The 26,887-nt window shown below is 42.2% G+C and overlaps 1 protein-coding gene and 1 non-coding gene across 2 annotated transcripts in view; one reads left to right on the plus strand and one right to left on the minus strand.

The window, feature by feature from the left end:
• Positions 1 to 65: 65 nt before the first annotated feature.
• trnak-uuu (transfer RNA lysine (anticodon UUU)) lies at positions 66 to 138 on the plus strand. The gene has a single exon. It is a non-coding gene; the product is annotated as a tRNA-Lys (tRNA).
• A 310-nt stretch (positions 139 to 448) lies between these two features.
• The window catches only part of sgsm1a (small G protein signaling modulator 1a), a 58,225-nt gene continuing 31,786 nt past the window's right edge, over positions 449 to 26,887 (minus strand). The window contains exons 4-25 of the mRNA XM_056273895.1: positions 26,581 to 26,743; positions 25,919 to 26,071; positions 25,756 to 25,823; positions 25,139 to 25,284; positions 22,579 to 22,716; positions 21,149 to 21,273; positions 17,623 to 17,690; positions 17,189 to 17,352; positions 16,565 to 16,700; positions 15,509 to 15,638; positions 11,451 to 11,515; positions 11,119 to 11,264; positions 9,922 to 10,050; positions 9,626 to 9,808; positions 8,266 to 8,337; positions 5,378 to 6,691; positions 5,138 to 5,262; positions 4,694 to 4,776; positions 4,432 to 4,541; positions 4,139 to 4,235; positions 3,516 to 3,683; positions 449 to 2,975 (exon numbers count right to left, since the gene is read on the minus strand). Coding sequence (XP_056129870.1) covers positions 2,887 to 2,975; positions 3,516 to 3,683; positions 4,139 to 4,235; positions 4,432 to 4,541; positions 4,694 to 4,776; positions 5,138 to 5,262; positions 5,378 to 6,691; positions 8,266 to 8,337; positions 9,626 to 9,808; positions 9,922 to 10,050; positions 11,119 to 11,264; positions 11,451 to 11,515; positions 15,509 to 15,638; positions 16,565 to 16,700; positions 17,189 to 17,352; positions 17,623 to 17,690; positions 21,149 to 21,273; positions 22,579 to 22,716; positions 25,139 to 25,284; positions 25,756 to 25,823; positions 25,919 to 26,071; positions 26,581 to 26,743 — 3,872 coding nt within the window. The 3' untranslated portion in view covers positions 449 to 2,886. The remainder of the gene's footprint in view (positions 2,976 to 3,515; positions 3,684 to 4,138; positions 4,236 to 4,431; positions 4,542 to 4,693; positions 4,777 to 5,137; positions 5,263 to 5,377; positions 6,692 to 8,265; positions 8,338 to 9,625; positions 9,809 to 9,921; positions 10,051 to 11,118; positions 11,265 to 11,450; positions 11,516 to 15,508; positions 15,639 to 16,564; positions 16,701 to 17,188; positions 17,353 to 17,622; positions 17,691 to 21,148; positions 21,274 to 22,578; positions 22,717 to 25,138; positions 25,285 to 25,755; positions 25,824 to 25,918; positions 26,072 to 26,580; positions 26,744 to 26,887) is intronic.

The following is a 26,887-nucleotide window of genomic DNA, read 5'->3' on the forward strand; positions in this document are numbered from 1 at the left end:
ATGAGTATAGCATTATTATTTGTAGTCGCCTAGTTATGACGTGACATGCCACGGGACTATTTAGAGCCCGGATAGCTCAGTCGGTAGAGCATCAGACTTTTAATCTGAGGGTCCAGGGTTCAAGTCCCTGTTCGGGCGACAGCGTTTTTTGGCCAAAAAGTGTATTACAAACTTGTTTAACTTACACAATTTGTCTAATGGCCCATTATAGCTTGATGGTGTTTGCAACCGGTTCATTTAACTCAACAAAGTTAGTTGTGGCTCTTAGCTCTTACGTGTTTATTCTTTGATAGGTTTCCTTCTCTCGCTACGGATCTTAATCATATTCTGTAGCTGCTAGTATAATCTCATAGGCTATACAGTATGTTACCTCAGGATGCTCCTAAAATTGATTTTTTTAGTAGAATTCTCACTAGAAAGGCTGTGAAAAGACAAGAATGATTCAATATTTATTATAAAAACATGTACCATTTAATATATAATTCATTGATAGAATTTGATTGTTTTACAATACACGTTTAGAACTGACCACAAAATAACAAGAATATTAGCTTTACAATAAAGCAGCTTTTGAATGAATAAATAAATAAATATGTTGACAAGTAAATTCATGTTACATTAAAATAGATTGATTCTATTATCTGATTTAGCAGTTTGCATTCACAAAGAACCACCAATACTTGCAGCTGCAATTAATCTTATCACATTCATGAAACAACACTGTTAGAACTTATAAGTTCTAGGCAATGAATGACAACTGTTAATGTTGGTCAAAGAGATATTCATCATCATTAGATTAGTATTAAAGGAGATGACAGCACATACATTTCCAAACATAGTGGATATGTCAAAATCATACTAGTGTTATCCATATTACCTTGACTGTTTCAAAGGATAAATGCTGTTCTTATAAAACGTGACATTCATATGCTTATTTCATCTGAGAGTTGTCTAAGACACCTGTACCAAATGAAGTGAATGGTTGTGTCCTCTGGTAACTTTCATTCTAGGAGAAATTTAGCTGCTGTTAATGCTAGAAAATTAATGTCAACAACAACACACATCCTAACTCTCTGCTGAATCATTCTAAACTGGGAATATTTTATCCCATGACCAATGTGGATATGCCAAAATATTTCGCATACTTTCCTCACTCTGTGCAAAACAAATGCATAAGTAAAACTTTTACACAGTTGAGACCAGGCAACCCATTTAGCATTAACATTAAATTTGGTTTTGATTCAATTTATTTACAGTGGTTCTACAGCTATGACCAAAGAATCAAACCACTTTTTTTTCTTTTCTTTTTTTTTTGCCCACTCGTACATCAAAACTGAATAAACAGTGGAAATAACAGAATTTATCCTTTAGTTCAAGATAAGCCGTCCAATCTTTCCCCTTCACTAGCGTGTTCAAGCTCAAACTAGCATTCAAAGACTAGGGAATTCTCAGAGATGATACAAGTAAACAACCAAGGTAAAGAGTAAACAGTATAATGTACAAATTATACAATGGGTTGCTCGATGATGAAAAAATGAACAAGAGCACTATTGAATTGTCAGGCTTTTTGCTTTGTGCAAACCTCGTCCTATGTGTCATACATATAAGATATTTTCATAATATAACTTTTTTCTCTCATTACAGTACAATCACACACAACAAATACAGACATACTATTTGGTAGACAAGGTAGTTTATGAGACTTGATGAAAACACTGTCTGATACTAAATCCCGGCCATGGCATGGAAACATAAATGACTGTCACTGTTCAGTGCCAAACATTAGAGGAAGTTGAATTATATTGTGGGCCAAAACCCCAGGCATGTTGGTGCAGAAAATCAGCAAAGTATAGGACTCTAAAGGGCGACGCCATCTGCGTTCTTTTCCGGGTTGTTCAAATGGAAACGCCCACCACTCAGCCGTTAGCAAAACACAGTGACGCAGGATAGCGCTGATGCCTGACCCCCCCCCCCCACACACACACACACACACACGCACTAACAGCTCACTGACAGTGTAAGCATGGAGAGTGATGCAAGTGTTAAAGGAAAGTGCAGAGGCCTACATCAGGGTCACAATGGGAAAGTTTTTAGCAGGGCTTGGGAAAATAGCATTTTGATGCCAAAACATACGTACTTCGACAAAATTTGAATTTTTGCATTTGAATACATAAGAAACACTACTGGGGAGCCACAGAATGATATAGAAACCTCAAAAGCACAAAAAAAGGACCCTCCCTTAAATGGCGGAATGTATTTGATTTTAGGAGTATGGATTAAAAAGATTTTGATAAGCAACCAGTTAAAAGATGTCTATATTTTTTTGGACCTACCTAAAAGATGGCATTACCTGACTTCTGTTTTAAATTTCTTTTTAATGTCCAGACTGTACTTATTAAAATAGTTAAAATAGACTGTTATCACACTTGCATTGGATTATTCTTCCTCTCATAAATATAGTCTCTCTTTAGATGTCTTTGCAAGTGGCAGTTTGGTTTGATATATGCAGCTAAAAATTAGTTACTCTTTATCTCTAAACATCAAGTCCATATGCACTCAGATAAAATTCACACCTGACAAATTTTGCGACAAAATACGTAGAAGATAAGGAATAACCGCTCTTAAATTTCTTCCCCCAACTTGGAGTCACTGGTAGATATGAAATGTGATATCCTTATACAGCAGCTAACAACACATACATTGTAGTGGATAAGGTGGATAGAGACTCATAGCAGCATACTGTGACTGTAATCTGTGTGTGTTTGAATGTGTATGTGCATATGCATACATGTGTTAGTGAGCACAAGTCCACTTTAGTAATAGCTCTTGCGCTGCTACAGCTATTCACACTTGTATGATGAGACCCAGGAAGGACGAATAACAACATCACTTGTTTTCTATAAGCATCTGCACCTTCGACACCAGGTCTCTGGCCAGTGACAGGATCTGCTTTATGTTATGATGCTCGGCCATTTCTAAAACAGAAAAACGCATTCAGTTAAAATTACAAGCATTTTTACTGCGCATCGATTAAAATCATATGAATGGTAAAAGCAATTATGAGTAAGCAAAAGCTTATTGTAGGATATTTTTGTCAAAACTTTACAGATCTGAGCACCTGTTAGTTAATAAGCTGTAATAGATAATTGTGGTAAGCTGTTTGAATGCCCTTACCGATGCATCTAGTTATATGTTTACTAATCGCAAACCAGACTGTAAAGGATTGAGTATATGCATAAGAACATTTAAAGTTGTGAATAAGTTTTCAGTTGACATTGCATGTAATTTACTAACACAAAACACCTTCAGTCCAGTCTTTACAGTAAGGGATTACAGTAGGTTAACAAACCTCTCTTGCATTATCCAATGTTACATTATGTAATGCTGTCTCATTATATGAACTACAAATTTAGTATCATTGTTTTGATAATCAAGCAATACATTGCACTGCCTTTAAGTGACTGACAAATTAAGCCTTGTGTTGTTCATCGACCTGCTATGACATAGATTATTACCATTGAAGAATTTAATGATGTCAGTGAAGTCCATGTTATTCTCCAGTATGATGTCCCTGTATATCTCCACTAATGCCAGGGCAATGAAGAGGACAAAGTGACTGGAGGAGGCATATTTAGCCGCCCAGATGGTCTCCCAGACTGAAAACACATCATCGTATACCAGCTCTGGAAGACAAATTGCAAGAGAATGGGAGTTATCCACATAAATACTTGAGGCTGGGATGGAGGCTCTTGAATGCTAAATTATCATGCATAGGGACGAGAAGTGTGTGTAAGCCATGTTTGAGAAAGAAGCTCAATGCACAGGTGAGAGAATCAAGAGAAAAAAGGAAACTCTGAGGTAGCCTGTTGTTGACCCCTTGGACTGCCTTCCCACAATATATCCATGCACTGGCAACGAATGTCTATTTTTCCATCAGCAATTTCCAGGAAGAGTTTTCCAAAATGTCCCCATCTTTCATATCCCTTACTTACAAAGGCCTCATTAACTGCATGCCTTGTTAGACAGCTGTCAAGTGGTTTGATATTTTCTGAACAAGTAAGGCCTTGAGAAAAAAAAACCTTCCATTCCTTTATTTTCCTGGTGATGGAAAACCCTCAACAGTATGCTTTTACTATACCTCGCTTGAAGTCTAGAAGAAACCAGCGGTAGCAGAAGTAGAAGTGGGTGTAGTCTCCATTCTGGTGCATTAGCTCAAAGAGCTCAGAATCCAGGATCTAGAGATAGAGAGAAATAAAATTGTGCCAGATATGAACAAATAATGGAATTGGTTGTGGATGCAAAGGTGAAAATGAGTAATAAATGAGCAAAATAAAGTGGGGAGTTTTCTAGGTATAAACTGATTTAGTGGTCACTTCAACGTACAAACACTTGATCTAATATGTGCAAAAATGTTTGAAGCGCTCATGTCACCTGGATGAGAGAGCGCATGTTGGCAAAGTGAGTGTCCATAGCTCCTCCATGTGGAAAGTTTTGATTCATTCTCTTCATCAGTTCCGTAAAACAGCTGAACGCCATGGCCTCTGAGAGAAGGTGAAGAGACAAGGTTGTTTGTGTTGTTTTTTTTTGTTGTAATATCAATACCAAACCCAAATGCTAATAATACACCAAGTGTTGGGGGAGTGTACAGTGAGTGTAGGATGCTCACAGCACTGACTCAAGTGTGTTGACTCACCATCATCCAGAATGACTAGGAGTGGAGCTAGCAGATCACACATGCCCTGCACATAACCAATTTCTAGGTGCCGCCAGATATAACTGTGAACAGTACAAGCAGGAATCTGAACATTTTTGTCTGTCTGTCTAAATAGCATGCCAATATTTCAGTCGTATCCATTATCCATATAGAAAGGTATTTTCCACATTTTGGATAATTTATTATTTGGATGAAGCAATGCAAAAGTCATTTCAGTATCTACCAATGTTATTGATTCCAGAGAGTGATGCAAACATATAATTTGACTTTTCTGTTTACAAAATCTGCATTTTCCTTCAAGTCCTGTGTATGACCAGAATCTATGACTGATCTAAAGTCTACTGAGCAACATTTATATGGTAATCCTCCTACAACGGTCATCAAGTCAAGAGGGAAAGTTATGATGGGCTGTCTGTGTTTTACCTGCACATGATGTTGCGCAGTTTTTCCAGGTTGGAAGGGGTGAAGTACCAGTAGTTCCGGTCACAACGCTGTACATCTTTTTCAATCCGGTGCAGATTTAGCGTGTACAAGTCCAAAAGCTCTTGCTGTAACACAGTCAAAATCAAACCAAACAAAATAAGAGAATCAAACAATTGTGGAATCACTTGAAGGTGAAGTAATGATTATTAGTGACAGATGGAAATAAAAAGTGGAGCATACAGAGTAGGTAGTGCCAGCGGAGAGTGGAGATGTCTCTTCACACTTGGTGTCTCCAGCTACAGACGGAGAATCAAAGTGAGAGTAGAGGCTCTCCATTTCTGGCTCTTCAGACAGGATGGACTCTGTACCCTCTGGGCTGTTCTTTCCCTGATCCTCATCCAGCCCCAGCTCCAAGTGGGGGGCCGAGTCCTCAGAGGAAGACAGTGGTTCACAAGGGGCCCTTCTGTCCCAGGGTACCATGGAAACTTTGGCTTTAGGGATCTCCTCCATCTCAATGGCGGAGGGAGACTCATCAGACTCAGTTGTGACCTCAGCCTCGTCATTCCGGGTGGTGCAAAAGACCTCCATTGCTCTTGAGAACCTAGCATCTGCTGTGAAAATGACATTCTTCTCCAATGCCTCGGCTTTCTCAATCTTATCCTGCTCCATTGACAAAATGTCCTTTTGTGCCTTATTTGTTAACATCCCCCCCATCTTCAAATTCTCTGACTGATTTGCCTCCAATTCTCCTTTACTTTCCATTTCAACAGCCTCCTCGTCCTTTGATGTCTGCTCACTAGGCACTACTTCCATCTCTTGTTTGGCAGTTTGTTCAACAAGTCTGATCTGCTCTTCTGTTGACTCTACAAACTTTACATTATCCTCATGCTGCACTTCTTTGGCTATTTTCCCTGACTCTGATTTTGAAGTATCACATTTGACATCTTGTCCTGTGGCTTTTATTTCTTTACCGACTGCCATTGTGATCTGCTCCCCATTTTCCAACCTGGTTCCCCCCGAACCTGTCGTCTGTTCGGTCTTCACAGGACTGACACCTCTGGACTCCTCTGATAGTTCTACAGCAGTGTCCTTTGTTTTAGGCAGCAGCTGTATACGTTCACAGGCCCTCGCCTGCCCCTCCTCTCCTGACTGGGCCATCTTATCATCTGGCATCTCAGTCTTGGTGTCCTCTGTCTTTTTTGCCCTGTTGGGTGTTTTCCCCTCTTGCTGATCCTCCTCTTTTTCTTTCTTCACCAGTGTGTCCACTTTGACCTGGCTTTCCTTTTCGTCCCGCAGGCCCAAGCTCTCCACTGCTGCGTCACGAGGAGCGACAACAGATTTTGTGGTTGCATCGGGCGCAGTGCCATCCTCAGTGCTGAGCGAGCCGTCCGATATGCCAGAGGTGACAGAGAAGTTGCGGGAGGAGGGATGTCCAGAGTCAGGAGAGCTGGTCCCATTTTGGAGTGCCCCATTGGGCATCTTGGGCATCTGCTTGGCCTCTTCGGTCTTGGGCTCCATCTCAATCTGGTCCACCTCCTCTACAGACTCAAACACCTGAAAGAACAAGGAAAAGGGCTGCAGGCTACTCCAGGGGAAGGGATGGGAGAGCGTGAAAAACTAACAGGAGAAAGAGTGCAAGGGTGAGGAGTAGTGGTTCAAAAAGAGCGGGAGTGTCATTTGTACTAAATATGTATAAAACATACACTACCGTTCAAAAGTTTGGGATCACCCAAACAATTTCGTGTTTTCCATGAAAAGTCACACTTATTCACCACCATATGTTGTGAAATGAATAGAAAATAGAGTCAAGACATTGACAAGGTTAGAAATAATGATTTGTATTTGAAATAAGATTTTTTTTACATCAAACTTTGCTTTCGTCAAAGAATCCTCCATTTGCAGCAATTACAGCATTGCAGACCTTTGGCATTCTAGCTGTTAATTTGTTGAGGTAATCTGGAGAAATTGCACCCCACGCTTCCAGAAGCAGCTCCCACAAGTTGGATTGGTTGGATGGGCACTTCTTTGAGCAGATTGAGTTTCTGGAGCATCACATTTGTGGGGTCAATTAAACGCTCAAAATGGCCAGAAAAAGAGAACTTTCATCTGAAACTCGACAGTCTATTCTTGTTCTTAGAAATGAAGGCTATTCCATGCGAGAAATTGCTAAGAAATTGAAGATTTCCTACACCGGTGTGTACTACTCCCTTCAGAGGACAGCACAAACAGGCTCTAACAGGTACTATTTAATGAAGATGCCAGTTGGGGACCTGTGAGGCGTCTGTTTCTCAAACTAGAGACTCTAATGTACTTATCTTCTTGCTCAGTTGTGCAACGCGGCCTCCCACTTCATTTTCTACTCTGGTTAGAGCCTGTTTGTGCTGTCCTCTGAAGGGAGTAGTACACACCGGTGTAGGAAATCTTCAATTTCTTAGCAATTTCTCGCATGGAATAGCCTTCATTTCTAAGAACAAGAATAGACTGTCGAGTTTCAGATGAAAGTTCTCTTTTTCTGGCCATTTTGAGCGTTTAATTGACCCCACAAATGTGATGCTCCAGAAACTCAATCTGCTCAAAGAAGTGCCCATCCAACCAATCCAACTTGTGGGAGCTGCTTCTGGAAGCGTGGGGTGCAATTTCTCCAGATTACCTCAACAAATTAACAGCTAGAATGCCAAAGGTCTGCAATGCTGTAATTGCTGCAAATGGAGGATTCTTTGACGAAAGCAAAGTTTGATGTAAAAAAAATCTTATTTCAAATACAAATCATTATTTCTAACCTTGTCAATGTCTTGACTCTATTTTCTATTCATTTCACAACATATGGTGGTGAATAAGTGTGACTTTTCATGGAAAACACAAAATTGTTTGGGTGATCCCAAACTTTTGAACGGTAGTGTATATTCTGAAAAATGCTCAATATTTTGATAACAGTACCAGACTGATGTGCAGATATATAAGAGCATGGTGTTTGTGAGAATGTTTTTTTTTCATACACAATATATTCATACAGTGAGCTACATGCAGCATAACTGAATGGATATTTAACATGATCTAAACTATATGGACATAAGGAGAATGTGTTAAGTGTAAATCTTGCAGTGTGTTTTGAGGTGTGGCCGTGGTACCTGAGTGCTACTGCTGGAGTCACTCTGCAGTCGAGCCAAACTCTGTCTATCTGAGCTGCAGCTCTGGGAGGACTGGGAATGAAAAAACAGAGAGAGAAATCAAACTGAGCAATTATATACAAAAACATATACTGATGTATAGGAACCTATTTTTGTACAGGCGCATGAAGTGATATTTCCCTGAGGTGCAGTGACGTTTTCTCCTCGAGCTGTACCCATCGATAATTGGTGGCTTGCCATGTGCCAAAGAGGGAGGAGAGGCGCAGCTGGAGATGTGTCACTGGCAATGACAGTTGCGCACTACCATTTTGGTGTCAAGGATGACTGTGATTTGCATCGTGTGACCAGATCAGGACCGGGACCAGGTCAACGGTGCATCGCATGAGGCACATTCGATTTTTGTGCTTCTTTTCGTCACATTAGTTGGAGAAGGTTCACCCAAATAGACCTCCATATCTCCACATCGGCATAGGTTTCTACTCGCTAAAAAGGCTAAAAAAAAGGCCTGCACATAGTTTTCAATGACAATAAATTGAACTGAATTGAATTAAATGAATGGTTAACTCTTGGAATTATGCCTACCTTTCTTTATTTATTGAAAGAAGATGGAAGGAAGGCCGAATTCATTCTTGCACATTCAATTGTCGTCAGAAAGAAAACATTTGTGTAAAGGAAGGTAAATAATATTTGATAACATAGTTCTGCCTTGAAAACTCATATTTACGGATATTTGGTACCGGCAATATTGCATTCCCCACACAAGGACATCAGTTTCTCCTTGTGAGAAACTTTTTCTTTGTGTAGAAAGCTCTGGACTGAGCTCTGCTGCTTCCATCACCATCACCAGTGCGCTCATAGAACAACATGCACTCCTTTTAAAGGGGAAGGAAAACAGGAGACTTGATTGGTTCATTCAACAGTGGTGGTGTTGAATTGGTTCATTCAACACCAGCCCCGACCACACCTGCTAATTATATATTCCCCCCAATTCCCAAATATGCCCAAGGTGCACCGTGTTCCTCCTGCCATGAAAATACCGAACGTTGTTCATTATATCTATGCAAACTACATATGTTTTATGCCATCTGTGTTTTGCACTGTGCGACCTGATTTATGAAAATAGTGCCAAGTTTGTTTCTACTTGGCTCGGGCATAACTCTGTGTAAGTCTTGTTGTTCATGACAAATGTGCCACTTTCATGTAAAAATAATCTACAGTAACAAGTAATTAATGAATTATAAACAGTAATACAATGAGATCGTTTTTCTTTAGGCTGTCAGGTAAGTTACACTGCAAGATTGGACTATGCAGAATCACCTAGTGACCCTTGTGTTTCTGAGTGTTTGCTGTATTGGGTTACCTCATTGCTGACAGTGGAGTCACGGTGTATCATCTTCTGGGTTGTAATATCCACACTGGCCCCAGAGGAGCACTTGGCTAATGCTGCAGCATGCTGCTCCTTCTCTCGTTGGCGGACAATTGCCTCACAGCCCAGCCACTCGTGCATGGTCTGTTCATAGCATGCTTTGACCTGCTCATCCACCTGAGGTGAGGTGAGGTTATGGTTTAGGGGTCAAGGGTTAACAGGCAGAGGTCTGGTATTCGGTGTAAACTAATCTAAAAACAAAGTCAGAATGATGGCCATGACCAACAAACCTCTTTCCTCTCATCAACTGACATTCCAAACTGGTAGTGGCCCAAAAGGAAGGGCCACACCTCTTTACGTAGTGAGGGCTCCACCCCACCAAAGTAGACAAAACGCAGCAACTCCTGCTCCTCATAGGCCTGCAGAGAAAATATATGCCTCAGGAACTAAAAACAGTATGGCATGATATAAAATACCCATATAGACACACACTCATACACACATGCGCGCACACAAGACACACACAAACATGCATACACACTCAAACACACACATACACACACAAACGCAAACGCACACACTCTTAAACACACACACACACACACACACACACACACACACACACACAAGCAGCAATAATTAAAGTCACGAAAAGGGGAAGTGAATGGACAAGCAAGGCTTTGGGAAACAAGTGTTCACAGAGATATTGTCCTTGCCAGCATATCCTGTTATTTTACGGAAAATAATTGGAAAAAAAATACAATTCACCATTGGATACCAGCAGTGGCTCTTGCATGAAAGGCAGTGACTAATACAGTTGTTCCTTGTTTTATACAATAAGATATACATATGGGATGGTTGAATGGGTGAATATACGGTACCTTGTAAAATTCACCCTGCAGTTTCAGGAAGGTAATAAATCATTAATGCTCCACAACTCGCTTTGTTTATATTTTCACTCTTCCTTGCATTCTCCATTTTATTTCCAAGCAATTGCAATGAAGGCAGAAAATATTTGACAAATAAGATGTGATTTGTTTCTGACTGGCCCCGAAAAGGTTGCAAAGGCATCAAAGATTGCTATTTCAAAACATTACTTACGAATCATTGGTAAAACTTGAGGACTACCAGACATGCTTTTAGTGTAACAGTGGGCATCTAAATGTCCAAAAATCTTTTTATTTTCTTGCTGAATCCAGGTTATTATAAGTTATACTGAGATTACCAGAAATAAATCCTGGATCACTACTAGAACGACAGGGCATTAGTCATTCTTCATGCATATTGTTGTGTGACTAACAGTGTGAGCTACATAATTAGCAGAGGATGAATACTGATGAGAGGGAGAGGTGAGAGACAGAGGGAGCGAGTGGGGGTGGATGTACATTCCCGCGTATGTATGATAGCATATTGTCAGGAGCTGATTTTAAGCTTGGGTTGCAGCTACACGATGAGGACAATGATGAGTGACTAACAGCAATGCTTACGGTGCAGTCCTGGAGGAACGTCTGCCACACCTCGGCAGTGAGCCCCCTGTAAGCATCACATGGCACGTCAGGCTCCACGATGGTGTGATTGACCAGAGCAGAGAGGTGTGTGCGGACAGTAGACAGGTGACGGCAGTATGCCAGCCCTAGTTGGAAATACAAAGAATGACTCACAGCAATAATCAGTCAAGATTATGTATAAGACCTTTTTTTTCCTCAGTTGTGAGTCAATCCCATTTTTGTGCTTTTCTGAATGAGACTAGATAATCATATTTGAGTCAATGTGCACTTTGAGTAAGACACAAGGAGTAAGGGGAAATACATTCACATACAGCCGTAGAATGCCCGAGAAATGATCTGGTACTTCATGTTGTCGCATAGCATCTTCAAAGGGGCCCTGCAGTGAAATACAGCACACAACTTCTCACTCCTTCACAGCCAAACATTTTGACATGATGACACAACCACTTTTTCACTGAAAAATAGCTTTTGCTCATCTACTCAGACAGGCAATCTTTAGAATGTACAATTCTAAGCGTACATCACAGTAAGTAGGTTAAAACTAATGTAACTTACGTAAGAAAAAGGTACTGTGAGGAAATAAAGTATAAAGAAATTGTTCTCAGAAAAAATAGTTGACGTTTGTTCATACTGGTGGTTGCTTTATGACTGCTGTCTGGAGGTCACAGTTTAGCCACTCTTGGTACTTACTGCTGCATCAGAGAGGATGCAATTTATTCTGGTGGCTCGCTTTCTCAAATAAATCTCATTAAAATACAACATGAGTGATCTTTCTTTGAAATTGCTTTTAAAGTGGGAGTTCAAATCGTCATGACAAGTGCATAATAGTGAAATATTTAGTTTCAGGGTCCTACCATTTAGTATTTAAATGAGGACCAAAGGTGCTGCATGCCAAATAGAACAAGCTGCTGGCTAGCAATTATGCATATACTTAGACAAATTAATCTGTCTTGCATATCATGTTATTCTTCCAACACATCCTTCTCCCTGTTATATAAATTTCACACAACTGTCTCGTGGTTTTTTGTGTCTTTTCAACATCTCAGTTTCCTTTGTTGCAGAAATAATAGGAGACCGGGGCTTCTTGTCACATAGGTAAGTTGTCACGTTGCTAATATTTTCACCATCAGAGGGTGCTACTCAAAAGTCAAATACTTGGTCTGATGTCATATCCTGTCTGGGAAACGCAAAGCAGACTTGTAACTGAGGTGAGCACTGATATACCATTTTTCACATTCTAAAGTAAAGAATTGAACTTGACATTCACAACTATACATTTGTACTTGGCAGAGGAGAGAATAAAGTGTCTCGTTATACCTTTGCTAATGTCCTGCTTTAATCTACCTTTAAGATATAGCAAACATGGCAGTTTGGGGTAACTTGTCTCAATGATTTTGGCGTAAGTTATCACATGTGACAACTTACTCCAAAATCATTGAGACAAGTTGCCAGTATACATAGACACAAATTTAATTTTGTAATTTAGAATTTAGTGAATGTGTTTTTAAAGAAAGAAAAAGGAAGGAAGGCAGGCAAGAAGGAAGGAAGGGAGAAGAGGTGGTCAGGATTGTGAAAGAAAAGCAGAAAATGGCAGCACACCACCTGACGTGATGCTAAGGGTAGTGATGCAGGTGAAGTTGACAAATAAATCAATCTGGAGTACAGCGAAGCATTATAACATTAACTACTGTATGCTGGCTAGATACTGTAAGATATTCACTGCAGCTGAAATGGAAAGTCAAGACAGCCATCCCAACTACGGTGGTTGGGTGTAAATATCCACGGCAGGTTTTTAGCCCAGACTTAGAGCTGCAGCTTGAGCAGTACCTTATGAGATAAGCTGAAATCTATTTTGGTTCGTCTCCAACTGAGGTGAGAAAGCTAGCATACGAATTTGCAGTGGCACGGGAACTGCACTTTCCACCAGCCTGGGCTGAAAAAAAAAGCCAGCAGCAAGTGGTTTACACACTTATTAAAGCACCAGCTTACACTCGCAGAAAGCCAGAGGCAACTAGCTTTGCCTGGGTAAGTGCCTTTAACAAGGAGAATGTCAAGGCTTTCTTTGACAATCTGGAGAAGGTGTTAGGCTGACATACCCTGGGACCAGGGGACATCTGGGATATGGATGAAACTGGCATGAAGACTGTGCAGAAACCAGACCGATTGGGGGTCAGGCGCAGGTTTAAACAGGTAGGGTCACTGACATCTGGTGAAAGGGGTACCCTAGTGATGCTAGCATGTGCAGTCTCAGCAACAGGGAACAATATTCCCCCTACTTCATATTTCCTCGGGTAAACTGCCACGGTCACTTCCTCAACCATGGACCGCTTGGCAGCAAAGGAGGCACAAACCCCTTTGGCTGGATGAAGGAAACACTTGATGGATTTCCCAAATAATTTTGTTGAACATGCCAAGTGTTCAAAGGAAAAGCCATGCTTACTCCTTCTGGACAACCACATCTCCTATCTTTACAGTGATGGATTAAATTTTGCCAAAGAAAATGGTATAACCACGTTCTCCTTCCCACTCCACTGCTCACATAGGCTGCAACCTTTGGACAGAACCATTTATGGGCCACTGAAGACGCACATACACTGTGTCTGATTCCTGGATGAGGAACAACCCAGGGAAAATAACCACAATCTATGACATCCCTAGGATTGTGGCAATTGCATATCCTCTGGCTGCAACCCCACTGAATATTCAGGCCAGCTTTCGGGTGACAGGAGTTCAACCTTACAACAGGGATGTGTTCTTGGAAACAAAATTTGCACCATCCTATGTCTCAGATCGCCCCTTTCAGGCCCCAGCACTTCCAGGCCCCAGCACCAACCCAGTCTTGCTGGGCCCCAGCAATAACCCAGCCCTGCCCATTAGCACCACCTCACCCTTGCCTAGTCATGTCAGCTCCACCCACCAATCAACTTCAGAGGACATCTGGCTATACCCAAAAGCTGGTCCAAGAAAACTAGCCTGCCAACCAAAAAACAAAAAAACAAAAACAAAACAAGAAAAACTGCTATTCTCACTAACACATCAGTGAAGGATGCACTTTCAGCAGAAAGGCAGCTACAAGGTAAAACGAATCTGTTCAAAAAGAAATGCAGGGAACCAAATCTAAAACACCATAGAAAAAGAAGGCAGGTATAAAAAGAAAAGACTCCAGATGCCTCTTCGTCAGATGAAGATTAGTACCTGTGCCTTGTTTGTGTGGAACCATTTGTGAACATCCATCCAAGAGAGACTTGGGTCCAGTGCATGATAGGCAAACAGTGGGCTTATGAAGAGTGCACCCCTGGCAAAGCAGTTTATGTGCCAAAACTGCAATTTTGACGACAAGCCTGACTAGTGAAGTTTTAGACCTAGTTTGAGATTGGTTGAACGCTTGACATGTTTTATTTGAAAGTTTGAAATGATTTTCCAGTTAGAAGACACACACACACACACACACACACACACACACACACACACACACACGCTTTATTATTTGTCACTGTACATACATACAACGAAATTCATGTTCTGCATTTAACCCATCCTATGCTAGGAGCAGTGGGCAGCCGCAGTGTAGTGCCCAACTCCAGTTCTTTTTTTTTTCTATTTCCTTGGTCAGGGGCACAGACAGGAATATTAACCCTAACATGCATGTCTTTGATGGTGGGAGAACGCCAGAGCACCCAGAGGAAACCCACGCAGACACAGGGAGAACATGCAAACTTCACACAGAAAGGACCTGGGATGGCCTTGGGTTCGAACCCAGGACCTTCTTGCTGTGAGGCAACAATGCTAACCACTGGGCCACCATGTTGTTTTAGTTGGGACTGATTTAATGGTCACGTTCCAGGATTGATTCAAGTTCAATGATTAACCAATCTTTTTTTCTGTAGCCGAATTTAATTTTGAATTTCAAGTAAAAAACATGACCGAACAATGAATTGGTTCCTGTTTCATTTGTTGCAAAATCCAGTGTGACATCTTACCCTACATAGTGTGACAACTTGCCCGATGATGGAGCAATGTGTCATATGTGCACACTCACTATCTAAATGCCTATAACTCTCTACTGAAATAAGATATGAAAATGAAATGAATACAAAATATATGCCTGAGAGTTTTTCTTTGATTTGGTGTGCAATTTTTAACAATATGATGTATTGATCCCAAGATGTATAAAAGAGAGTGACAAGTGTGACAAGATGCCTCGGTCTCCCCTATCTGAAAGATTTTTGTGGAGGGCTGGAAAGTAAGCAAGATGTCTGAGTCTGTTTTCAGTAAACTTAGGTAAACGGTACCCCAGCTGCACTGGAGTGAAAGCAGCTGAGCATAAGCAAAACCCAGCCTTTTGTTCAGGGAAGTGTTTAGTCCTCACCTCTCATGGTTGCATCCATTAGGCGGTGCCCCTTCAGAGAGGCTCCCTTGGGAACAGGAGGAGCAGGAGGACTTCCTGTGAGTTGGTTGCCACATCGTAGCCCCCTGGTCCATCAGGTCTGGTGGATTTACTGTGACATGCGTGTGCATATAAAAGACACACATGCCGAGACACACACAAACCATCATAAGCGTCAGCGAATTTCTTTCTCAAGTATGCCGCTGTTCAGCGTCTCAAAAATAATCAGATTTGGATGATTTGAATATTGCTTGGCATAAGCGGAATTAAAGCGATCAATTACGATCTCTCTCTCTCTTCATAGTATGATTTACGAATTGTTTGCACTGGATCTCTGTTGGAGGACAGATAAGCACGGCAGTTGAGTGAACTGGAGGGAGGGGGTGAACAACTGTCCGCGTGGGTTACAGGGGACTCACTGATCTTGCCTCTTTAAACACTGAGCCTGTGTTTGTTAACATGAACATTTCTTTAAGCAGTAGAAGTCAATTACTTTATACCTAGAGAGCACGATTAAGAGAGATCAAGAGCCGTTCTCAGTTCAGCCGCCATGATCCTTCAGCCAGTTGTCCACCATCGTCACCATCATAAAAAGGTCATTGCATTGTAATGCAGTAAAGTGGGTATGCGTGGGGAGAGGGGTATGGGACAGCCTTTAATTGCGGCAAACATCAATAAAATTTGCCAGAGGCGCAGAGTAGGGTCAGGAGGATATTAAATGCAGGGAATTAAAGCAAGACAAGCTGACAGATGGCCGGACAAGCTGAGGTGTGACATTATTACAGCTGTTTCCTGTGAGGGAGGGGGACTCTTCAGGACAGCTGCAGCAACGCCTGGGGACCACCAGGGTCCCTGTTTTGGAGGGGGTCTGTCTTCTGAGTTGAAGGGAGAAGGAGGAGGTCGGATGGGGAGGGTGGGTTACAGACACTGCAACAAACAATGAGGGGACATCTTCATAAAAGGCAACACTTAGGAGAGATGGATGGGTGCCGCACGTTAAGAGCCGCGCATAGTCAAGGGTGTTATTTGGTTTCTTACCAAACTCGGACTGGCTGTTGGGGAAAAGGATGCGGAAGACATAGTCCGTGGCTTCATCCTCCTCCTTATCTGAGACTGAGTCTGACGACCCGGATCCCTGAGGAACCCTTTTCCGCAGCTTAGGAAAAACCTTGCCCTGTTAATGAGAATATAATTGTTATTAAACTGATGCCAACAAGAGTCAGTGAAGCACTGAAAACTAAACAGCTAAACCACCCGTGCTATTTTTGGAGGATAATAGTGTGTGTCTGCAGAGGCTAGTGGCTGAACATGCGTGGGTGGTTTTCCTTATTCGGTTCATTAATTCATTATCATGTGAATGCATTCATTCCCCACATGTTGTATGATGGTGGAAACATCAAGATGAGCCAACAGAGGACAATACATTCAAGAGTACTACACCAACCACTGATGCATGTCAACAAATTATCCCAGTAAATACAGCCTGCTTGCGATCCGCAAATTAAAATGTCCTTTTATTGATTGTATTGATCATATCTGAGTCATATCCTGCTAGGTGTTTTAATTACATATGTCGTTTTTATTAGAACAATGTCTAGAACAGGTAATTTGTGTTATGGATCTAGCTAAGAAAGTGACCCTTTAAGACCCTCCTGTGCTGACCTTTCCCCTCTGGGACCAGAGCGGAGGATCCAGCTGACCATGGGGAAGGAGGCCATTCTCAAGACAGGATAGGAACTGGAGTAAGTGGCCTCCTTTGGGGAATCGAAGCGGAGGCCTCTGGATCCCATCCTGACTGACCAGCACCACTGTTCCCCCACTATCAACTAGCAAACAAAATAGAATAATTCAAGTTTATTTGGGTTTTCAATTGATCACATTTAATGAAACTGCTATTTTACCGATAAATGGAGGACCAGTATCTATTTGTATTATATCATAACTTACTGTGGACATGCTGAACAGGCAGTTTAAGTGTAAATCAAATCTAATTTCACACGCTTCAACACTATTCAATGCATGTTTCAGTTTGCGACTGATAACTGATCGACTGCCAGTTGATGGAAGCCAGAGCCGTGTCTGGAGCCTGGACTCACCCTGCTGATGACAGTGCAAATAAACGATCTCCTCCAGCCGGATGGTCATGGCATAATCCCAGTATATGCTGAAAGAGATTAAATTAAATATGCAGTCACTGAGACAACAATTCATAGTCCCCTTCTTGGTAGATCAAGAGAATAGTCAAGTGTGGACACATATGTACACGGACAGGGAGCACCCTAATAAAACATCCATTTGTTGATGAGAGGAAACATACACAGGGAACATCAATATGTTTGTTAGGTTGAGTGATGCTTGACAGCGTCTCCGTCAATAAGCCATCTGGTGACTTTAGCAGACAGAAAATAAGCCTCACAATATCAGCGGGATTAATACTAAGATACAAGTCCCATAAAAACACATTGCATTATTCAGTGATACTCAACTGTGACACTAACAGCAGAGAGGAGCGACAAAAACTGCTGTAAGCTTTGCATCCCCATGTTGTTGTTGAGTCATATCAGTGCCACCAGACAAAAAAATATTCAAAACACTTTCCTATGTGTGTAAACTTGTGACTTGGAATCATATTCACCAGTGAAAGCCCTTCAATGAATATCAGGTACATATTTAGAAGGATTACTGATATGTTAGTGACGGACATGTCAAATTATTAATCTATTGCTTTTGGGTAGTTATGTAGTTGTGGAAGGATAGGCGTGTGGAGGTGAGAGTCGGAACTTTGAATGTTGGCACTATGACTAGTAAAGGGAGAGAGCTGCCTGCCTGACATGATGGAAAGAAGAAAGGTAGGCATACTGTGTGTGCAAGAGACCAGGTGGAAGGGGAGTAAGGCCAGGAGTATCGGAGGTGGGTTCAAACTCTTCTACCATGGTGCGAATGGGAGGAGAAATGGGGTAGGGGTAATTCTGAAGGAAGAGTATGTTAAGAGGGTGGTGGAGGTGAAGAGAGCGTCAGACAGAGTGATGAGTATGAAGCTGGAAATCAAAGGTGTATTGCTGAATGTTATCAGCGCATATGCCCCGCAAGTTGGGTGTGAGACGGACGAAAAAGAAGAATTCTGGAGTGAGTTGGACGACGTGGTGGAGAGGGTACCCAAGGAGGAGAGAGTGGTGATTGGAGCGGACTTCAATGGACATGTTGGTGAAGGGAACAGAGGTGATGAGGAGGTTATGGGAAGGTATGGAGTCAAGGAGAGAAATGTGGAAGGACAGACGGTGGTCGATTTTTCGAAGAGGATGGAAATGGCTTTGGTAAATACATATTTCAAGAAGAGGGAGGAACACAGGGTGACGTACAAGAGTGGAGGAAAGTGCACACAGGTGGACTATATCTTATGTAGAAGGCACGATCTAAAAGGGATTGGAGACTGCAAGGTGGTAACAGGGGAGAACGTAGCTAGGCAGCATCGGATGGTGGTCTGTAGGATGACTTTGGAGGCCAAGATGAGGAAGTGAGTGAAGACACAGCCGAAGATCAAATGGTGGAAGTTGAAGAAGGAAGACTGTTGTGTGGAGTTCAGGCAGGAGGTAAGACAGGCACTGGGTGGTAGTGAAGAGTTGCCAGATGGCTGGGCAACCACTGCAGAAATAGTGAGGGAGATAGCTAGGAAGGTACCTGGTGTGTCATCAGGACAGAGGAAGGAAGACAAGGAGACTTGGTGGTGGAATGAGGAAGTACAGCAAAGTATACAGAGGAAAAGGTTGGCAAAGAAGAAATGGGATAGTCAGAGAGATGAAGAAAGTAGACAGGAGTACAAGGAGATGCAGCGTAAAGCGAAGAGAGAGGTGGCAAAGGCAAAGGAAAAGGCATATGGTGAGTTGTATGACAGGTTAGACACTAAGGAAGGAGAAAAGGACTTGTACCGATTGGCTAGACAGAGGGACCGAGCTGCAAAGGATGTGCAGCAAGTTAGGGCGATCAAGGATAGAGATGGAAATGTGCTGACAAGCGAGGAGAGTGTGCCTTAGAAGGTAGAAGGAGTACTTTGAGGGGCTGATGAATGAAGAAAATGAGAGAGACAGAAGGTTGGATGATGTAGGGATAGTGAATCAGGAAGTTCAGTGGATTAACAAGGAGGAAGTGAGGGCAGCTATGAAGAGGATGAAGAGTGGAAAGGCAGTTGGTCTCGATGACATACCTGTGGAGGCATGGAGATGTTTAGGAGAGATGGTAGTGGAGTTTTTAACTAGATTGTTTAACACAATCTTGGAAAGTGAGAGGATGCCTGAGGAGTGGAGAAGAAGCATACTGGTACTGATTTTCAATAACAAGGGCGATGTGCAGAACTGTAGCAACTACAGAGGTATAAAGTTGATCAGCCACAGCATGAAGATTTGGGAAAGAGTAATAGAAGCTAGGTTAAGAGGAGAGGTGATGATTAGCAAGCAGCAATATGGTTTCCTCATGCCACGAAAGAGCACCACAGATGTGATGTTTGCTTTGAGAATGTTGATTGAGAAGTATAGAGAAGGCCAGAAAGAGTTGCATTGTGAGAAAGCATACGACAGGGTGCCGAGAGAGGAGGTGTGGTATTGTATGAGGAAGTCAGGAGCTGCAGAGGAGTATGTAGGAGTGGTGCAGGATATGTATGAGGGAAGTGTGACAATGGTGAGGTGTGTGGTTGGAATGACAGATGGGTTCAAGTCGGAGGTGGGATTACATCAAGGATCGGCTCTTAGCCCTTTCTTGTTTGCAATGGTGATGGACAGGTTGACGGACAAGATCAGGCAGGAGTCTCCATGGACGATGATGTTCACGGATGACATTGTGATCTGTTGCGAGAGTAGGGTGTAGGTTGAGGAGAGCCTGGAGAGGTGAAGGTATGCACTGGAGAGAAGAGGAATGAAAGTCAGTAGGAGCAAGACGGAATACCTATGCGTGAATGAGAGAGAGGACAGTGGAATGGTCAGGATGCAAGGAGTGGAGGTGACAAAGGCATTTGAGTTTAAATACTTGGGGTCAACTGTCCAAAGTAACGGGGAGTGCAGAAGAGAGGTGAAGAAGAGAGTGCAGGCAGGGTGGAGTGGGTGGAGAAGAGTGTCAGGAGTGATTTGCGACAGAAGGGTACCAGCAAGAGGTAAAGGGAAGGTTTACAAGATGGTTGTGAGACCAGCTATGTTATATGGTTTGGAGACAGTGGCACTGACAAAAAGACAGGATGTGGAGCTGGAGGTGGCAGAGTTGAAGATGCTAAGATTTTCACTGGGAGTAACGAAGAAGGACAGGATTAGGAACGATTATATTAGAGGGACCGCTCAGGTTGGACAGTTCGGAGACAAAGCAAGAGAGGCAAGATTGAGATGGCTTGGACATGTGTGGAGGAGAGATGCTGGGTATATTGGGAGAAGGATACTGAATATGGAGCTGCCAGGAAAGAGGAAAAGAGCAAGGCCAAAGAGGAGGTTTATGGATGTGGTGAGGGAAGACATGCAGGTGTGGCTGGTGTGACAGAGGAAGACGCAGAAGACAGGAAGAAATGGAAACGGATGATCCGCTGTGGCGACCCCTAACGGGAGCAGCCGAAAGTAGTAGTGGTAGCTTTTGGGTAGTTGTGCACACCTGCGTTCATAGTCTAAGTCTCCTACAGAGCCATTCATCAGCTGATTGGGCGTCCACTTCAGAGTCATGATGTCAGCGGTCTGGTGTAGAGAAAGGTACCCTGGGATGGCCTCCATGTCGTCCCTCTGCAAACAACCACAAAGACAGCTGTTTGAAAAAGGACAAATATAGGGCTATACTTGTATTCAAATAAAACAGATGGCTTTTCTATTGTCTGCGAAAAGAAAACAAACAGTAATTGACCACTTATTGTCTTTGCACGGCACTGACTCAGATCAATGTGGTGTATATGATAAGTCTAAAACAACTGAAACAAGGCATACACTATGTTGAAATAACAATACAATCACAAAACAGATTAGTAACAGTAAACAGAAATCAAAGTCTACTCCCCAGATCCATCTGTTCACCATGCATCCATACATTGTTCTTTTGAACATGTGGGACAAATTGATGATGAACGTGATTCAGAAAACTTTATTTTTTGCAAAGCATTCTTCCAATGCATCTTTAGAAGTCAATTTTAACATTGGAGCCAGCTCAGAGAAAAGTACAATGTGCTTCTATGATCTTGCATCCAGCACTGATAGGTCTCCCATCAATGTTTATAAGACTTGTAATAAGACTCGCCATTTATTTTTACCTTTGCAGTTATGTCTTTACTATACTGTGCTGCACTACATGCTGAAATGTGGAGAAGTACAAGAGGTTCATAAATAGGGCAAAATCATTAAATGATCTCAGATTGCACTGAAGGTTGGACCTTTGGTCGATTTTCTTACTGACATTAAAGAGCATGGAATCTGTTTGGCTGCTCTAAAATCCTCGTTTGCATGGTCCCCAGCATATTATACAAACCTTGTTTTTCATTTTTAGTAATAATATTGATTCCCAGCATTGAAGTAGAATAGGCAACATTATGGTGGAACAATAAAAACGTTGTTATTCAATACTTAAATGAAGGCTTAAACATTGTCATCAAACTGGCAAAACAGAAGTGGATTCATCCTAAATCATTTTATAAGAGTCTTCACTGCATCTGACCACCTTGAATTAAAACATCACATCAAGAAAATCAAAGGACAATGACCTAAATTTTGGATCTCTTGGCACGATTGGAAAGAAAAACTTTCTGTTTTTCCTTGGCCAAGTCATCATTAAATATCAACCCTGGTGCCAGTAAGTAAACCCCTTTGACATAACTGGTCACATATTGGAAAAAATTATCTTGTGTCAATGTTATCTCATAGTTTATAATAGCTACACTATAAGGGGAAAAGAAATTAAATTATGAATACCATCCTCACTTTTCCCAGTTTGTGCCTTGAGGTTAGGACGTCACCTTCACACATTATTCTATCTAGGGATGGCCGTTCTTTTATTTGTCCTCTACTGTAAAGTCACGGAGATGAAAGGAAGAGAATTGCTACCGGTTGTACAAGCACGTTGTTTTTGCCAAACAGCAGGGTAGCTCTGTTATTCTGGTGCAGCGACTCCACGTAGTCACGAGCGGAGGGCGAGGGGGAGGGCCGCTCATCCATGCTGCTGCTGGAGTGCCTCTTCTGGATCTAGGATCACACAGTGAAAAAAGGCCAAACCAGACCACCGGATCTCATACAAAATTCAACATTTTACCCAGTGGGGCTGATAACATACAGTCCACCCTATTTCAAAGAAGTTGTGCTTGCCTAACGATCCAGTGCAGTTGTTTTCCTTGGTTTAACTCTATGCTTCATATGGCTTAACGTAAAATATTAAAAGCCATTGATGCAAGATAATCAAAATTCATGTGGGAGCCATTTCAGCTATATTTCTGGTGATGCAGACCATTACATGTTGCCTTAGGCAGTTAAATAAATGGTTCCTCCATTTACAGTGGAGCGCAACACTTTCTGAAAAACAAAGCACTGTGAATGGCGCAAAATTTAGAGTTGCACTGGATCACCAATCACTCGAGAAATAAACTAGAGATGTGGGTGGTTGAGATGCAGTGTCCTCCCCCTTGGGACGCACTGTGCTTAAGTTAATGCACTGATCTCATCACATCCTCTGTCACGTGTGTGTGTGTGAGAGAGAGACAGAGAGATAGTGAGAGAGATAGAAAGTGAGAGAGAGATAGAGAGAGAGAGTGTCTTACAGGCAAGCCCCAGCAATCAATCTCAGTACTGAAAATCGGTCAGCTTGAAAGGGTATCAGAACTGTACATACTGTCGGCAGGCAGGCAGAGTCAGTCGGTTATAGTTGTGCTGCGTGCCCTACACTCCTTATCAAAGGGGTCAAAAACAATAAAACACTCTTTATGAGGTGTTATCTGATACCAGAGTGATGTTTGAGCCAGCAGACAATACCAACAGCAGGCAATAACACCACAAATAAGAGCATCTGTTGAAATGCTGTTGTTTCGGGTGCTATATCACTATTCTCTTTTCTTTTTTTAGATTTAAAATCAAAAGTAGGTGAACATCATTGGATGTTTTGTGTGTTCTTACCTCAGCACGACTACATCATCAGTTTTAAAATGTTCCCCATATAAATACATTTGATGGAAGGTGTGGCCTTATCCACTTTCCTCTACCTGCGCACCCATGCCAGTCATTTCCCAAAGTTTCAGAGAGGGAGACAATTTTCATTTGAGCTAAATTTTTCCATTTATCTACAGTCTATTGACAGTTCATCTATTTAGCTATTGCTTTTTGACAGTTTAGATAGACTGTCAGTGTTTTGAGAGAAGTTCTCCACTTCAAACGGTCCTTCGGTGGCAAACGTTTGGTGAGATTCTGCATCACTCTCCATCCTCTGTGCCATTCTGCCATGAGTGTATGTGCAGGTAGTGATGCCCCACCCTCGGCCCTCTCCCTCTTTCCACTGTTTTGACTGCATTTTTTAAAATAGTGGGGCGGGTGGAGAGGGAATGACACCAGCAGTTTCATCACCCTTTAAAGGAATAGTTCGGAAGTTTTGACATCTATCCCTATTTTATCCTCACTGCTCTTGTTATACATAGGTATGTTTCATTTTCACAGTCATCCATCCTTTATACTGGACACACAACTCCAGCATCCCATTTACACTTAAATGCAATTAATGGGGGCAAATGCACAATCCTCGTTCAGTGCAAAAAAAAAAATCCTAAGCTCAGTCCAAGCAAACATGATACTACAGTAGTCTAACATAGTGAATTTGAGTGGTCTTTTTAAATATTTACAGTCATTTCTGATAATCAACACGCTCATTTCCTACTGTGCTACTTCCTGCAAAATAGACATTTTTTGGGGGGGGATTTTTCCCCCTTTTTTTCTCTCCAGTTGCACTTGGCCAATTACCCACTCTCTGAGCCTTCCCAGTTGCTGCTCCACCCCCTCTGCCAAGTTGGGGAGGGCTGCAGACTACCACATGCCTCCTCTGATACATGTGGAGTTGCCAGCCGCTTCTTTTTACCTGACATTGAGGAATTTTGCAAGGGGGATGTAGCGCGTGGAAGGATCATGCTATTCCCCCCAGTTCCCCCTCCCCCCTGAACAAGCGCCCCGACTGACCGCCCAGAGCAGCAACCAGGACACATACCCACATTCGGCTTCCCACCCGCAGACACAGCTAATTGTGTCTGTAGGGATGCCTGACCAAGCCGGAGGTAACACGGGGATTCAAACCAGCAATTCCTGTGTTGGTAGGTAACGGAATAGACCGCTACGCTACCCGGACGCCTGAAAAATTGAAATTTTTAAAATGACAAATTTGCTCTGATAGGCTGCTGTAAGTAATAGCATGTTAGTTTTGGCTGAGCTGTGGAGAGCTTTTGTTGCCCTGAACGAGCATTGTGGATTTACACCCATCCCCCCACCCCCACCCTATCAATTGCACTGAACTGTAGATGGCAAGCTAGAGTTGCATGTCAGTAGTACCTACCCATGTACTGCACGAGCGATGAGTATACAACAGGGGGTAGACCCTAAAACCTCTGAAGTATTTCTTTAACAGTTTACTACTTACACACAGAGCAGGCCTCTTGGTGGGAGAGTCCTGCCTACAGTGGCCACCATGGATGCGGTGTCTCTGCACCAGCTCATCAGCTGAGGGGTCAGTCCAGAAGTGGTCAGCTGTCTTCATTTTTGTGTACTCTAGTGCACAAGGTCCAACTGCCACAATGAAGACACACACAGTTACAGAGGGCAAATGGACACTGCCAAGTGTTTTTTCAAATAAATGTCAGGCGTCAGCTGCCTTCCCTAACATCAGCGTGCACAGAGAATTAGCCTAATAAGAATGATGCACGAGACTTTTCCCATAACATTATAGATTTGAGTAAAATTCAATCATCGTGGCTTAATTAATACTCTGTACTTGGGTACTAAGGACTAGTATAAGCCTGAATCATGTTGCAACCCATGATTTTTGAAGATCAGGGTCAAAACTGCACCATTTTTTTCCTCTGATTTTCCTCTGGTATCTGCATGTGAAAAATGGCTTTGATTTTCACTTGATTTGTGAAATATGTGTCTCCTCCCCACAAAAAAAGAAAGTTTATAAGCAAGATACAATTTCTCAAATTAAAACTGAATTTTGCAAACTGAATGATACATAGATTTGCAATGGCACAGATAAATTACCTAGCAAAGATGCAAGAATATGTCCATCCACAGGGTCCATTAGGACAGCCTCTTTTTCATAGAATTTACTAGAAGACAAGACAACATAGAGTGAGAATTACATCAACGTTGACATCCTCTTAACTTGACCGGGCGATCACATCATTTAGGCCCCTTAACTCACCTGCTGTTTTCCACAAGGTAAAGTACAATTTTGTCCAGCACCTTCTCAAATAGGGCTGTGCGGATCCACAAGTTTTTAATAGCCTGTGGGGTGAGGCTGGGCAGTCTGGGCAACCTCCGCAAACTATCCTGGCTTTGCAAATTTTGGTTCCGTCTGTGGCAGGAAAGGATAAGCATCAAAAATATACATTCACATAACGCAAATATAACACAAAGAGTGTGAAAAAGGACCTTCTGAAATCACAAACACTTGACTTAAGGGCCTCTGATGTGCAGTGTTTTAAAATTCCCCAACCTGCAAATGTTCAAATAATAAAAATATTCAGAAAAACGTTGTACTCAAGATGGCAATCTATCATAGCCCTTTTCACTTTTCATGTAGGTCTGTCTCCCTGCACTCGCGTGATAAACAAACAAAACTCCATTTGAGTGCACCTGACAACATCAGCGATTCATGATTCATAGCATTTTATGAATGAGGATGATTTTGAAAAGCCTTTAGAAATAAAAAGGTGCCCTTTTAAGGAAAGACGACAGGCCTTTGATGGGATTGCTGTCACTGATTGAGAGCCAAAATAGCCTTTTAATGTGCGCTTTCATCTCTACAGTGATTTGTGAGAATAAGCTGTGTGATGTCTGAAGAGGCAAGCGGGTTCGTCTCACTTGGTCTCAATGATCTGCTCCAGCTCCTGGGCCTTCCTGCACAGCTCCTCAGCTGGAGGGAAGCTCTTCCCCACCTTCATGAAGAGCGCCGCTATCTTGTTGCTCCGTAGGAAGCCCGCCGCTCGCCGTTTTAGCCCATGAAGAACACACGCCTCCACCGCAGCTGTGTAGAGATATATAGGGTTGGAAAAAAAAACGCACACATATGCGTGCACGCGCACACACACACATCAACAATTTTTCAGTTATTGACTAATATGAATAAGTGTGACCTATAAGTGTAAAAAATTATGAATGAATAGATGAT

This window comes from Lampris incognitus, chromosome 1 (genome assembly GCF_029633865.1).
Source record: "Lampris incognitus isolate fLamInc1 chromosome 1, fLamInc1.hap2, whole genome shotgun sequence".
NCBI lineage: Eukaryota > Metazoa > Chordata > Actinopteri > Lampriformes > Lampridae > Lampris > Lampris incognitus.